The sequence below is a fragment of the Taudactylus pleione genome, unplaced genomic scaffold (assembly GCF_031769625.1).
Source record: "Taudactylus pleione unplaced genomic scaffold, aTauple2 ptg000122l, whole genome shotgun sequence".
Classification (NCBI taxonomy): domain Eukaryota; kingdom Metazoa; phylum Chordata; class Amphibia; order Anura; family Myobatrachidae; genus Taudactylus; species Taudactylus pleione.
Genome location: NW_028284524.1, coordinates 13,540,796 through 13,556,867, shown reverse-complemented (window position 1 = coordinate 13,556,867; position 16,072 = coordinate 13,540,796). Strand labels below are relative to the sequence as shown.

General features: G+C 46.0%; 1 protein-coding gene across 1 annotated transcript in view; it reads left to right on the top strand.

Annotated features, from left to right (window-relative positions):
* CNOT9 (CCR4-NOT transcription complex subunit 9) overlaps nt 1-8,850 on the top strand; it is a 30,559-nt gene extending 21,709 nt beyond the window's left edge. The window contains exons 6-8 of the mRNA XM_088472370.1: nt 4,678-4,776; nt 5,110-5,201; nt 8,055-8,850. Of these exons, the coding sequence (XP_088328496.1) occupies nt 4,678-4,776; nt 5,110-5,201; nt 8,055-8,223 (360 nt within the window). The 3' untranslated portion in view covers nt 8,224-8,850. The remainder of the gene's footprint in view (nt 1-4,677; nt 4,777-5,109; nt 5,202-8,054) is intronic.
* Nucleotides 8,851-16,072: the final 7,222 nt, after the last annotated feature.

The window sequence follows — 16,072 nt, the reverse complement described above, 5'->3', positions numbered from 1 at the left end:
TGAGGTTTTATGCGTTTGACACCTTCGCCTCTCAGGATGCATCCTTTGGGCGCCGGGTACTCCTTTCAGCACAGGAGCGTCCCCGCCCTTAGTTGAACTGCTTTGGGACATCCCCAAGGTCAACCCTGTGGACCCCCTATGGACCCTGAAGTAGAAAACAAGAGATATGGTAAGAACTTACCTTTGTTATCTCTGTTTCTACGAAGTCCATAGGGTCCACAGGGCGCCCGCCCTGACGCACCTGGCTTCAAATGGGCTGTGTGGCTGGTCACCGGTTTTCTGTCTCCCATTTCTGTGAGTATGGTTTCTTGTGTGTTCCAGTCTTCCTTCTCTCTGTTTAGTCTCCTCCTCCGGCCTTAGCTGCTTACCAACTGAGGTGCCTGTGGCCGGGGCGGGGTATAGAGGAGGACGGACCCAAGTGCATCCTGGGAGCAGCAAAGCTTTAACTGCGTGGTGCCCGTGGATCCAGATCCAGCTATACCCCAAGGTCAACCCTGTGGACCCTATGGACTTCGTAGAAACAGAGATAACAAAGGTAAGTTCTTACCATATCTCTTGTTGTTTCTCCTCATCCCTCTGTACAGGTGTGTGGGGTTTTTCATTGTCTTTCACATTTATTTGTGAAGACGGTCACATTGCATTTATACCATATACCTGTGATACATTTTTATGTCTAAAAGCACGGAAAAGAAGGAGGTTGAGCCTCCAATGCTGGTATCATGTAGATCCTGTTCAGCAGGCTTGTCAGAAAGATGGTTTGCGTAGGGCCTGTTTATAAACAGCCTCTTCTCCAATCCGGTACACCAGCACCTGTACACCTTGGGTGGCCTCTTGGTCTCAGGTTTTGTCAAATTTAGTGGACCGTGCAGCAGCTTCACAGGCTCCTGCAGTGGTGCTGAATCCCTCTGGGATACCCACAACATTTACTTCCTACTATGTATATGTCTCCCACTAATCCTTTTTGGTTTGATGCTTATGCTCACTCTAGGCAGAGTATGCTGCCGTCTCTAGCCGCTCAGCAAGCAATGCAAGCGAATAGTCCAGTTGTGGTAAAACAAAAACATTAGAGGGTATCCCTTCAGGCATTTCCACAGGATCCTCACGCTGCATCGTCATCACACTGTGATACTGAGAGTTCCGGTTCTTACTCGTTTGAGGAAGACCACTAATCCTTTGTAGATGTCCCCTCTCTGGTGAGAGCAGTTAGGTCTGTCATAAGTATAGAGGAAGAGGAGGTTCTGCCTAAATCTAAGACTCCGGTCTTTAGGCATCAGAAGGTGGAAAAGGATTATTTCCCTCAGTCTGAACAACTGACGGATCTCATGTCTGAAGCATGGAATACTCCAGATAGGAGTTTCTATGAGACAAAGAATTTAACTTCTCTGTACCCATTTTTACTGGGTGAGTGTAGCAAATGGGAAGTTCTTCCAACGGTAGATGCTCATGTGACAAGATTGATGCGGAGTTCTACATTTCTTTTTCCTGCCGCATCCTCACTTAAGGAGGTTACAGATACAAAACTATTTAAAATAATGTTTTTCATTATCTTGAGCTATTACCAGGCCGGATATGGCTATAGCCTGGGTGGCCAAGGCTATGGAAGAATGGACGATGTCTCTGAAAGATAGTATGCCAAATGCTACCAGAGAGGGTGAAGGGACAGTCTTTCTCTAGACAGGACCTTTCCCGCTAGAAATCGCAGACCAGGAAATCCTGGTCAGTCAAATGTCCAGCTTCCAAGTCGGACGGTAAGCCCGCTGCCTGATGGAGCGGGCCTTTCCCTGGGGATCTCAAGGTAGGAGGCCGACTTCTCCAGTTTTCTTACTCCTGGCATCAGACAACTATGGATGCTTGGGTTCGAGAAGTGTTGTTCCATGGGTACGCCCTCACGTTCCTGAGGTACCCCCCTCAGAAGTTTTTTTTTTTTTTTTTTTGTACAAATCTTCCTTCAGACCCAGTCAAGGCTTTGCCCCTCCAAGAAGCTCTTTGGTCCCGCCTGAGGTCAGGGGTTATAATCCCCATTCTTGTGACGCAACAGGGAAGGGGTAGGGGTTATTATTCAAATTTCTGATTCTGAAACAAAATCGTTCTAATCGTCCTATTCTGAATTTAAAGTCAAATTCATCCATGTGCCCAAATTCCGTATGGAAACCCTACGGTCAATTATGCTAGCAATGGAGCCTGGAGATTTAATGGTTTCCCTAGACTTACAGGATGTGTATCTGCATGTACCCATTGCACATTCCCACCAAAAGTTTGAGGTTTGCGGTAGGTCAGCAACATTATCAATTTCAGGCTCTGCCCTTTGGTCTGTCTACAGCACCTCAGGTATTCACCAAGATTATGGCAGTCATGGCAGCTCATCTCGGGTGACAAGGAGTCAGGATACATACCATACCATACCTCCTGATATTGGCACAATGGGCCTGATTCAGAGCCGGACGCTCTGACCAGAGCGCTCGCTCTGAATCAGGGCCCTCCTCCATGAAAATGGAGCATCCTCCTGGACCCTCGTATAGTTGTGGGTCACCACCCACAGCATATACGAGCGTCCAAAAAGATGGTCGCGATGGTCTTGACCATCGCGACCATCGGACTTGCGACGGAGACCCTGCGGTAGGGTCTCCCTGCCACAAGCCCTGGAGTGATCTGACCCACTGACATCACTAGTGAGACGGTAGGCGCTCCCATGGGAACGCCTCCGTCTGGCAGGCAAGCCCACCAAAGGGGGCGTGCTGTCAATCAACATCTACAACACGCCCCCTTTGGTGCGAGACCCGGATCGATGGGAAGCCCGTCGCTCCCCGGGTCTCGCTCATGCGCACGACGGAGCTCCATCCGTCGTGCGCATGCGCAGTGGGGAACATCGACCCACTTGCGAGCGTACTGCCGCTCGCGAGTGGGTCTGAATGACCCCCAATGTCCAGAGGTTTTAAAACACCATCTCCAAATGACCATTTCCTGCCTGCAAGAGCACAACTGGATAATCTTCTGGATAAGTCTTCTTTCTCCAACTCAGCAGATGGTACATTTGGAGGCGCTGATGGATTCTCTGGGACAAAGAATTCTTTTACCAGTGTACAAGATTGCTGCCCTACAAGTACGGGTATGCAAACTGCTCCGCAATAAGAAAGTATCAGTTTACTTAGCAATACAGGTATTGGGGTCCATGGTATCCACCTTTGACATGGTGGCTTATGCCCAGTTCCATTCTAGGACCATGCAACAATGGATTCTGTCTCATTGGGATGGCCAGTATCATCTGATAAAGTCTCAAATGATCCGCATGTCGCCAGAAGTTCGCCCCTCCCTTGTGCAGATGACTCATTTAGTCTGGCTACCTTGAGAGCTCAGGTTTCTGCATTGTCAGTTTAGTTCCAGCGCAGAATTGGGTGTTCTCCATCTGAAACCTCAGTTTGTCCCTCCAGTGGCACCATGGGATTTATCCTTAGTTCTCAGGGCACTGCAGGCTCCGCCCTTTGAACCCTTAGACGCAGTGGACCTCAAATGGTTCACAGCGAAGACCCTTTTTCTCCTCTATCTACTCAGCTTGCAGAGTTTCTGATTTGGCAGCACTTTCATGTCACTTTTCATTTTAGATTTTTTTCAGCAGAATAGAGCTGTCCTCCCTACAAGGGAGGGTTACATTTTCTAAAAGTGGTATCTCTTTTTCATATAAATGAAGAAATTGTAGTCCCAGCCTTTCAGTCTTCTGGCCTTTCTGTAGGTGAAGTGTCACTGGATGTGGTTCGAGCTCTTTGTATCTACGTGGATCGTACCAACTAAATCAGGAAATCAGATGCATATTTTGTGTTGTATGGTTTTCATAAACGAGGCTGGACAGCTTACAAGCAGACTCTGGCTTGGTGGCTGCGTATGACTATTTCTCATGCTTATACTCAGGCTGATCTCCCTGTCCCAAACACGATGACATCACATTCTACTCCGTCTGTAGGACCATCGTCGGCGTTTAGATATTGGGTCTCTGCAGAACAATTGTGCAAGGCGGCGACTTGATCTTCGGTCCACTCTTTCATCAAATTGTATGCATTTGACACTTTTGCTTTCCGGGATGCTTCCTTTGGGCGGCGGATTCTCCTTTCTGCTCAAGAGCGTCCCCACCCTTTTGGGAACTGCTTTAGGAAATCTCTAAGGTAGTTCCTATGGACCCTGAAGAAGAAAATAAGAGTTGTAATATAACATACCTTAGTTAACTATTTTTCTTCAAGGTTCATAGGGTCCGCAAGGCACCCACCCTGATGCACCTGGCCTCAGTTGGAATCTGTTATTTTCTTTGTGTGCCACTGATTACCTCTTTGTTTTTTTGAGAGGGTTTCTTGTGTATATTGTACTTCCTTCTCCGTCTCTTGCCGTTAGGCTTGTTCACAAACTGAATGCCTGTGGCTGGGGGAGGGGTATATAGGGAGGAGGCCCTATGCATGCTGGGAGCTTGAAAGCTATAGCTGTTTGGTTCAATGGATTACTCCAACTACAAGGTAGTTCCTGTGGACCCTATGGAACCTGAAGAAGAAAGTCTTAACTAAGGTTTGCTATACCATAACTGATTATTTAGAAATAATAGACTAAACTGGAAGCCTAATGCTAGGATATCTAGATAGAGCCTGTTGCTTTATGCTGCTTATCACTTCTTTATAAATGTAATCTTTTACTTTCAAGGTTGCCACATTTATTCTCCAGAAGATTCTTCTGGACGACACTGGCTTGGCATACATATGTCAGACCTACGAGCGATTCTCCCATGTGGCTATGATTTTGGTAAGGTTATAGTTGCAAAAATTAATTAATACATTTATTCAATGCTAGTATGTACTGTAAATATGCTGTCAAAACAACAGAAATGTTTTTAGGTTTTATTTGCAACACAATTATTTTTAATGAAAGCTTTTCTTACTGAGACCATCATGTAATGACTGCAGAGCCTATTCCTTTTACTCATTTATATCTTTGTGTGCACTCTTGCTTATTACATATGCATCTACCATTTAGGAATGCAGTAGTAGTGTTACCTCTCACTCCGTTCTTATACTGCTTTTGATTCATTGTCTCCTGTAAAGTACAGGGTACTAATCTCTGTCCTCTATCGTGTAGGGCAAAATGGTGCTGCAGCTTTCAAAAGAGCCATCCGCTAGGTTGCTGAAACACGTTGTCCGCTGTTACCTCCGTCTCTCTGACAACCCACGGTACAGCCTTTACTTGTTTTGTATTCTTTTGTACATGCTTTTATTTTTGTTATACATTGTACGAGAAACACTGGACCTGATTCAGAGGTGGACACTATTCACAAGCGGATGCAATTCCTTACAGATTTGCAACTGTGAAAATATGCAAATACCAGTTTAAGCATTTTCCCTGTGCAGTAACATGAGAAGGACTGAACATACCCAGTGACGCCCATTTTGCTCAGGTCCGCTGATGAATCCAACCGCTCCACCACCGACGCACCGGAACGTCATATCCACGTGCAGTATCTTCCTTTTAACTTTCTTAAAATATGGCTGCTGTGGCTACGGTGCTGCAAAAGAGAACGCAGCCATATGCCGAATCACGCCTGTGATACTCCTTTATGCATCCACTTGAGGTCAACTCCCAGGGGTAAATTTACTAAAGTGAGAGTTTTTAGAAGTGGAGATGTTGCCCATAGCAACCAGATTCTAGCTATTATCTTCTAGAATGTGCTAGTTAAATGTTAAGTAGAATCTGATTAGTTGCTATGGGCAACATCTCCAATTCTAAAAACTCTCACTTTAGTAAATATACCTCCCAGTCTCCTCGCTGAAACTCTTATGAATTTCAGATGCTGTTTCTAATTATAGTGACGTCGTACGCAACTGTGTACACCATCACACACCTAGGTTTGCGTGCGTGCAGTAAGGGTTTTCTAAACTCTTTGCATTTGCGCACTAGCAAAAAAAAAAAAAATCACTCTCAAATGCACAAACTTCTGCACTGCGTCCACCTCTGCATCAGGCCCATTATTATTTATGCATCATATTCGTATACACATGTCACGGTGACTGGGGAATGCAATAAAAGCTTGGGGGGCTGGTTTATTACTAGTTTGGAATCCATCTAACTAAAAGAGTTTCAGTCTGTCCCAAATGTATTAGCTGGTAAATAATATGATTACCATTTTCTGCAGGTGATTGAAGTGAGAAATAGATTGTAATAACTGAGCATTAATCTCTTACCAATATCCTATGTAGTGTTTCCTAAAAAAAAATATTTGTTTTAAGGGGCTCTTTGTCTTAAGGATACGTTGTTGTTCGTGTTTTATCATATAACTGTATTTTGCCCTGCTTTTACTGTATGGTGACATTGCTTGAATCAAGTAAAAAAAAAATGTTAAATGCATTGTCTATACTCTGTATTTTTATAAAAAAATAGTACAGGCAGTGTTTACTGACAGTCATTTTATTTATAAGTGACCCCCTGTGAGTATACCTGCTGCGTTTAATGCTGGCTATTTTCCCTCCATGTAAGCTGTGTTTAACATCATTGTTTATTCATATGGCACTACACAGTGTCGGACAGTCTGTATAACATTCATAGAAACTGAGCAAGGACATACAATGTTGATGGAGATGGGGAAGACATGAGACAGGGAGGACTCAGCATATAATGGTTTACAATGCAGGAAAGGCAAAACAGGACAGTGGATGTCCTTGACTCATATTTTGGCTTTTAATATGCCTTTTAGTACGCTAGTTAAGCCTGCCATGGATAACCCTGAAAGACATTAGAGTAAAGCAGTACCTTTCAGAATAGCATTTTCTAACAATCTAAATTGCATAGTATTGTCCACATACAGTGTTTTGTAACTATTATCCACTCCCTTTCACATTCGTTGGATACGATTCAATTAAACGCAAAGGCACCCTGATAGCCAGATTAGGTTAGCAAAAAAAAAAGCTCAGGGGGCCTGACCAAATGTAAATTATATGGCCCCCGGGCCTGAGGTTCCTCATCCCTGGTCTAGATAGACACCGGATGTTAGACAGTCAATAGGTTGACAGGAACAAAAAGTCGACACAAAAATGGTCAAATATATATATATTTGATATAATATAATTTTTTTTTTTGTAGGGTTTGCCACTTACTGGTGGGTTAGGTTTGGAACCTTAACCCGTCAGTTTGGGTTAGGCACCAGGAGGGAGGGTTAGGGTGAAGATTAGGGTTAGATAAAAAAAAAAAAAGAGTTGACTTTTTGATCCTGTCGACCATTTGTACCGGCCGACCGTCTTATATGTTGACCTTTTGTGCCTGTCAACCTATTGACTGTCTAACATCTGGTGTCTATCTAGAAATTGTCTGCCTTTTTACAGTAGATCTTTGATGCACACCCATTGGGAACATAATGTTATGTGGAATCTCCTCTCTTTCATAGTGAATTCTGTAGGATATAAACCAATCTTGAAAAAAAAAAATCTAACTCAACTCAACCTGCAAGAGACCTAGCACATACATGTAAGAGAAGATTTATATCTCATTAGGACAATGTCCTAAAGTAAAAGATGTCAATGACTGCCCCATTTAATATTTTACTTACAATACTAAGTATTTTGTGTTTATCAGTGGTAATTTCTAAGTAAATTCTTTTTTTCAATAAATGAAAATGTGAAAGTTCCAGAGCAGGGGTTCCTAACCACGGTCCTCAAGGCACACTAACAGTCCAGGTTTTAAGGATAGCCACAGTGAAGCACAGGTGTCTTAATTAGTACCTTAGATATTTTGATTTAACCATCTGTGCTCAAGCATGGATATCACAAAAACATGGACTGTTGGTGTGCCTTGAGGACTGAGGTTGGGAAACACTGTTCCAGTGGGGGTGAATATTTTACACTGGACATTACCATTACAGAGACTACCAGCCAGTACATATTTCCATCGTTTTTAAAAGCCAAAACTTTATTTTAAGTGTTTGTCGTACTACGATCTCAGTCTCTACAACCACTGCATTCTTTAAGTACTAAACAATCTGTTATTACTTCTTTATAAGCAATATGAAAAATTGACCAGTCCGTGCTGTGTTACAGAGCCCGTGAGGCGCTGAGGCAGTGTCTCCCTGACCAGCTGAAAGACACAACATTCGCCCAGGTACTGAAGGATGACACCACAACCAAACGCTGGCTGGCTCAGCTGGTTAAGAACCTGCAAGAAGGTCAAGTCACTGACCCTAGGGGAATACCCCTTCCTCCCCAGTGACCACCCGTGAAGGTGATGTGACGCAGCTACTCCAGCGTGCACAGCACATGACTGGAAATGAAGGCATATTGAACAGTGAAAGAGTAAACTATCAATTTTCAAATGATAGTTCCAGATATCTCTCATTGATGAGGACTCTGCTATGAGGAATGGTGGGTGTAACGTGCCATCTAGCAAAGGATCCAGGCTGTTACACCAGCATTAGGAAGGCCACTACAGAGTACAAGACCATAAGGAAACATGGGATTCTTGTTGATCAAGAGTTGACTCTTCGGGTCTGAGTTATGGATATCTATTCTGATTCTTACTGTTTACAAAATAATAAGTTTATTACCCTTACCGTTCCATCTGGAGCAGTGTTATAGGTGTAATGAGCTCAGCCTGACCCTAAATGCATCATCCACTGCCTGCCTTTTCTCTAGACTTCTTCCTATGCTTCTAGCTGTGTCTAAACAGATAATAAAGATTAAGAAAATTATTATTTTTTTATTTTTAAGTATGAAGCAGTTTTTAAAAACAAACAACAATGCACTAAACTGTTTTGGCAAAAGACTACTTTCAAACCATATACAAAATCTACTGTTTCTTCACATGTTACAGGTTTTAATAAATACTGGTTTGGGGCCATTGGCTTTTTATTTTATTTTTTAATGCATGTTTAGTAAAATCTGTATTACATAGTATTAGTTATACATAAAAACATAAGTCTGCTCTGTATTTCCTGTGACTTTACAATGTTTCAAGTGCAACAACAAACCAATAGACTTGGAGATGAACTGTCTTATACAAGGTTCGCAGAAAGTTTTGATTATCACGTAGTAATACTGTACTTGGTTGACAGGAAAGAGAAAGTTTAGGAGATATTGTAAAGTGTATTAGGGGGACAACTGAAGCAGGATTAAGTGGCCCTTACTCTCCTGGTAGATCACTGGGTGGGGTTGTCCAACCAAATATCTTAATCCTATTACTTTCAAAAATATATATATTTTAATATATAACTGGGAAAAGACAGAAGAGGAGGATGAGAGGAGCCAATGTAGGTTTGGTGCTCTATAAGGATAATGACATTCTATGTAATTAGATTATGCAGGTGGGGTAGTGAACTTGTCTGGGAGTCTGAATGCACATATTTGGGTCATGAGATATTGATGTTTCTGTCACATAATCAATAAAGTGTAAAAATGTAATCCAACATCCAGAACCTATGAACTGACGATGGAAATAAGTACTCCCTGAGGAGGAGCACATGGCCTTTTGCTAGGTTACTTGTAAATACGTTTTACGATGCTTAATTTGTTCTCTGACTTACTAAATTTGGCAGCTCTGCCAGATTCAATTAGCCGCCGGCAGCTCATGCTGCACAGATAGTATATCGGCCCATTAAAGTACTTGAGATCTGCTCACACCTGCACAGAAATCTGCAACAGACACCCGTCCCAGAAGCTGCTGGCTTCTTCTGGCTAATTGAATCAGCTGTATATTCCTAATGAAGGAGACAGAGCGTAAACCAGAGACTGCAGGAATGTGTGTCTATACACAAATTTCTACTGCAGGGTCCATAGGGTATCCACAGGATACCTTTGGGGTATAGGTGATGATATCGGGCACCATAGAGTTAAGTTTCTTGATCCTCCCAGGAAGCACTGGGGTCCCTCTCCTATACCCCACCCCCGAGCCTCAGGCACCTCAGTTTTCGTTGGTGGCCGGCACGGAGTCAGATGCACTGCTACAGGGGGGTGTGTGTGTGGGGGGGGGGGTGGTCTGTCAAGGCCCCTGAAGTTTTTCCTTGAGAAGCTGTGGCTGCACACTAAGAGTGTACAGCATGGACAGTCAGTACTGACGTCCATGCTGTCACTCCTCCACCCCGCCGGTACTAATCCGGAGATGCTGGTTGGTGACCCCGGTTACCATGGACTGTGGCCGGATCTACGGGGACGCAGGTAAGCGGCAGGGTCCCGCGCTGGTAACACAGTCCTGAGTCCCCAAGCAGGGGGCTCCTTGGGGACTGGTAGCAGCGTGGAGCCAGGTACTGATTCTGCCCTTCCACTTACCCCCTGGGACAGCTGTCCGCGGCGGTGAGAAAATGCTCTGGCATCCTGGGGGTTAAATGCAGGCCAGGGGAGTGCGCCTTCCCTGCATAGCAGCTGGCGACCTCCCCCGCTGCACACGGCCTCTCCACAGCGGTCTGAGCCAGTGCAGCTGCTCCTCCCCCGGGCCGGCCTCCTTCTGCTCCTCGGCGGGCATTTTATCTAACACATGGCAAACGTCGCTGGATGCGGTGCCAAGCGGTCCAGGTCCCCCCTGCATACCTTTCCTCTGATGGCACAGGTCTGTGTATGCAGCGCTGTTTCCTACCAGGCTCTGTGTCCTGTGTAGTCCAGTGCTAATAGTGCAGGGTTATCCTGCATTGTATGTGACTTAATGCTAGTACTGCCGTTTTACCTATCCCTGTCTTCTCTGCTAAAAGCCCTTGCGGTGCGGTGTTGCAGGGCGTTATTACCTCACTGTGCAGATTGTTTGGTGAGGTGTGTCACATACAGCGCTGTTCACTACCCCAGAATGTCTGATAGCGCAATTTTCCTCTGAGGCCAAAGTGTACCATATGTCAGGTACAATTGGCGGAGGGTGATGGAAATGCAGAGGGGCTATGTAAGGCGTGCATTTTAATGTCACGCCCGATTTCTGTCACTGCACCTGTGCAGGAGCCACCATGGGCCTGTTTTGCTAAGGCACTTACTACCCTGGTGGGCCAGCTGGTGACGCCCCCTGCGTTACCGTAGATGGGCTTCTCACAGCACTCAATGGTGTTGTCTCCCATACAGGGGTTCCCCAGGCATCTTTAAGGATATTAAGGGTGATACCACTGTTTTTCCCCTATCTGGGTAGGCGTTACCAGCCGCAAAGACGTTTGGCTGTTGCATACCCCTTTGCAGACAATTATTTCTCAAAATGGGAAACCCCTCAGGTGGATTCTCATCACACGCCTTGTGAAGAGTGTTACACTGCCCATGCCATCCATGTCCTGCTTAAAGGATGCCATGGATCGTAAGGTGGAAATATGCCTGAAGTCCATTTATTCCCTTGCTGGGGGGCATCCAGGCCGGCTGGGTGTCTAGTGCCATGGAGCGCTGGGCTGATACCTTGGAGGCGTCTCTGAACACTGACTCGTCACCTGAACAGGTGGAGTTAGTGGGTAACTCAAGAGATTCAGCCACTTGTATTAATGAGATGGCCTTAGATATCGGTCTTCTTGCTTCCAGGATCTCCTCGGCAGCAGTGGCAGCTGGCTGCACCTTATGGTTGCGGTCTTGGAAGGCGGATGCAGATTCAAAGCGGGGTTTGGAATGCTTGCCTTTTAATGGACGTCCTATTTGGACCTGATCTGGACAAAATTGTGGCCACTATAGCGGCAGCGAAGTCTGCATGTCTGCCATCGGCTACGGTCACATCAGCTTCGTGTCCTTCGTCCTTTCGGCCTTATATAACCCAGGGTAAGTCCAAGGTACAGCCCTTTCTGAGACAGGCAGGAGTCAAGAGGACTGCAAAGCCAAAGAAACAGGCTTGGAGTACAAAACGTCCTGCTCCCAAGTCTGATGACAAGCCTTCGGCCTGACGGAACGGGCCTCTTTGGGGGCCCCCAAAGTGGGAGGTCAATTTCTTTGATTCGCCCAATTCTGGCGTCTGACCACTTCAGACACTTGGGTAAGAGAAGTAGTTTCTCAGGGGTACGCCCTCTCCTTCCGGCGGAGGCCACCCAGCTGGTTTTTCACCACGGGTCTTCAGTTCAATCAGGACAAGGCCTTGGACTTCCGGAGGGTATTGCACACTATGCTCCAGGCTGGGGTCATAGCGCCGGTTCCTTTCTCTGAGGTGATTGGGGTATTACTCCAATCTTTTTCTAGTACAGAAGCAAAATGGGTCCTCCCGGCCAATACTTGGTATCACTGGATATTCAGGATGCTTACCTGCATATCCCCATTGCCTCAGCGCACCAGCGCTTCCTCAGGTTTGCAGTGGTCAACGACCATTTCCAGTTTCAAGCGCTGCCTTTTGGTCTGTCCAAGGCACCTCGTGTGTTTACCAAAGTTATGGCAGCTCACCTGCGGATGCAGGGGGTTTGCTTGTTACCCTATCTGGACGACCTCCTGCTGTTGGCAGAGTCTCCAGAGATACTTCAGCACCATCTGCAACTGACGGTCTCGGTGTTGCAGACTCATGGCTGGCTGATAAATTGGAAGAAATCCTCCCTGGTTCCATCACAGAGGATGATCCATCTCGGAGCTCTGTTGGACTCGCAACATCAGAGGATCTTTGTGACAGAGGACAAGATCTCAGCATTACATGCAAAGATTCGCATTTGCCTGCAGAGTCGCTGGGTTCCATGGTGTCAATATTCGACATGATGGAGTTTGCCCAGTTCCACTCCAGGCCTCTGCAGAGGTTAACTCTCTCCAAGTGGAATGGGTTGCCCCAACGGATACAGTCACAAACAATGGTGCTGTCACTGGAGGAACGTCGGTCTCTGGCCTGGTGGCTACAGACTGCTCACCTGAATCAGGGGCGCCCCATTTGGATTGCGGACTGGGTCCTTCAGACGACAGACGTAAGTCTCCGAGGCCGGGGAGCAGTGACTGGTCCTCACTTCTTTCGGGGAAGGTAGACGCCAGCAGAGGCTGTTCTTCCAATAAACATATTGGAACTTCGGGCAGTGTTCAAGGCTCTCCAGCAAGCAAGACCGGTCCTGCATGGAAAACCGGTGCAGGTACAGTCAGACAACAACACTGCGGTGGCTTACATAAACCGCCAAGGAGGGACCCGCAATCAGGCGGCTCTGACAGAGGTGTTCCGCATTCTGGCTTGGGCTGAAGGAAATCTCCCTGCCATATCAGCAGTGTTCATACTAGGAGTCCTCAACTGGGAAGCAGACTTTCTCAGTCGTCAAGACGTGCATCCAGGAGAGTGGTCTCTTCACCAGGAGGTGTTTCAGCAGTGAACAGGTGGGGCCTTCCAGAGATAGATCTCATGGCCTCCTGACACAACAACAAACTGCCGGTGTTCGGGCCAAGGACAAGAGACTCAAAGGCTTGTCTAATGTACGCTCTGTCGGTCCAGTATGCGTACCTCTTCCCTCCGTTTCCCTTCTTCCTTGAGTGCTACAAAAATTCAAGCAAGAAGGTGGCATGCTCCTGCTGATAGCTCCAGCGTGGCCCAGACGGCTCTGGTACTCAGACCTTCGGAGTCTCTCAGTGGACACTCCGATGCTGTTGCCTCAACGTCCGGACCTGTTATCTCAGGGCCCTTGTCTTTATCCGTACCTGGATCGGCTGTCTTTGACGGCATGGCTATTGAGACTGCCCTCTTGAGGTCCAGGGTTTTTTCCGGCTCTGTAGTGCAAACTATGCTAAGAGCTCGGAAACCTTCTGCAAGAATTTACCATCGTGTGTGGCATACTTTCTTTCAGTGGTGTCGCCCTAGAGGCTATGCTCCTTGGGTGTTGCGGCTATCCAGAGTATGGCTTTCCTACAGGCAGGCTTAGATCATGGTCTTCGCCTTGCCTCTCTGAAGGTGCAGGTGTCTGCCCTGTCAGTCTGGTTCATCGTAGGATTGCTACGCTCCCTGATGTCTGCACCTTTATGTAAGGTATACTGCGTATTCAGCCTCCCTCTGTTCCATCTGTGGCACCTTGGGATCTGGCTATGGTGCTAAGGGCTCTTCAAGGACCGCCATTTGAACCACTGGGCTCAATACATTTGAAATGGCTTCCGCTTAAGACAGTTTTCTTTCTGGCAATTGCCTCGGCCAGAAGGGTTTTGGAATTGGGAGCTCTGTCATGCAGACCTCCATTTCTTATTTTTCATAGGAACAGGGCTGTGCTTCGCACCCGTCCTCGATTTCTTCCGAAGGTGGTAACTAGTTTCCATATCAACGAGGAAATTATTGTACCGGCCTTTAATTCACCGGACCTTTCGGTTGGTGAGGCCACCTTGGATGTGGGGCAGGCCTTAAAACTCTATGTTGACCGCATTGCTTCTTTTCGGAAGTCGGACTCGTTGTTTGTCCTTTATGGCTTCCGGAAGAAGGCTTGGCCTGCCACTAAGCAAACGTTGGCAGGATGGATTCGCCTGGCTATTTCTGAAGCTTATGCTCATGAAGGTCTTCCCGTTCTATCTTCGGTCAGGGCTCATTCCACTAGGTCTGTGGGTCCTTCGTGGGCAGCTTGACGTGGCGCCTCAGCGGTTCAGCTTTGCAAGGCAGCCACGTGGTCATCTGTCCATATGTTCGTACAGTATTATGCTTTTGACACCTACGCCTCTCAGGATGCTTTCTTCGGGCGGCGGATTCTCCTTACAGCGCAGGAGCGTCCCCACCCTTAAAGGATACTGCTTTGGGACATCCCCAAGGTATCCTGTGGATATCCTATGGACCTTGCAGTAGAAAATAAGAGATATGGTAAGAACTTACCCTTGTTATCTCTATTTCTACGAAGTCCATAGGGTTCCACAGGACTTCCGCCCTGTCGCACCTGTACTGCAGATGGGCTTGCTCAGGTCACCGGTTTTTCCGTCTCCTTCTGGTGAGAATGTGATTCCTTGTGTGTACAGACTTTCTTCTCTCTCTCTTTCTCCTCCTTTGGCCTATGGCTTGTAACGTAACTGAGGTGCCTGAGGCTCGGGGGCGGGGTATAGGAGAGGGACCCCAGTGCATCCTGGGAGGATGAAGAAACTCTACTCTGTGGTGCCCGATGCCTGATGTCATCACCTATACCCCAAGGTACCCTGTGGAACCCTATGGACTTCGTAGAAATAGTGATAAACAAAGGTAAGTTCTTACCTTATCTCTTATTATATTTAATTAGATTGACTAATAAAAATTAGCTGTCCACTAAACCCCTTACCTTTTGATATACTCTATACTAAAAAACTGTGTGTGTGTGTATATATATATATATATATATATATATATATATATATATATATATATATATATACACACACACACACACACACACACACACAGGTCCATAAATATTGGGACATTGACGGAATTTTCATATTTTGGCCTCTATTCACCACCACAATGGCTTTGAAATGAAACAAACAAGATGTGCTTTAACTGCAGACTTTCAGATTTAATTTGAGGGTAATTACATCCAAATCAGGTGAACGGTGTAGGAATTACAACGGTTTCTATATGTGCCTCCCACTTTTTAAGGGGCCAAAAGTAATGGGACTATCAACTCAAAAGCTATTTCATGGACAGGTGTGGGCTATTCACTCGTTATTTCATTATCAATTAAGCAGGCAAAACGTCTGGAGTTGATTCTAGGTGTGACATTTGCGTTTGGAATCAGTTGCTGTCGACTCTCAATATGAGATCCAAAGAGCTGTCACTATCAGTGAAGCAAGCCATCATTAGGCTGAAAAACATCCTCTGCCAGGCCTCTACTGCAAATGTCTTCAGTTCCTGCTTGTTCTCGGGGCATTTTCCCTTCAGTTTTGTCTTCATCAAGTGAAATGCATGCTCAATCGGATTCAGGTCAGGGGATTGACTTGGCCATTGCATAACATTCCACTTTTTAGCCTTAAAAAACTCTTTGGTTGCTTTTGCAGCATGCTTCGGGTCATTGTCCATCTGCACTGTGAAGCGCTGTCCAATGATTTCTGAACCATTTGACTGAATATGAGCATATAATATTGCCCGAAACACTTCAGAATTCATTCTGCTGCTTTTGTCAGCAGTCACATCATCAATAAATACAAGGGAACCAGTTCCATTGGCAGCCATACATGCCCACGCCATGACACTACCACCACCATGCTTCACTGATGAGGTGGTATGTTTTGGATCA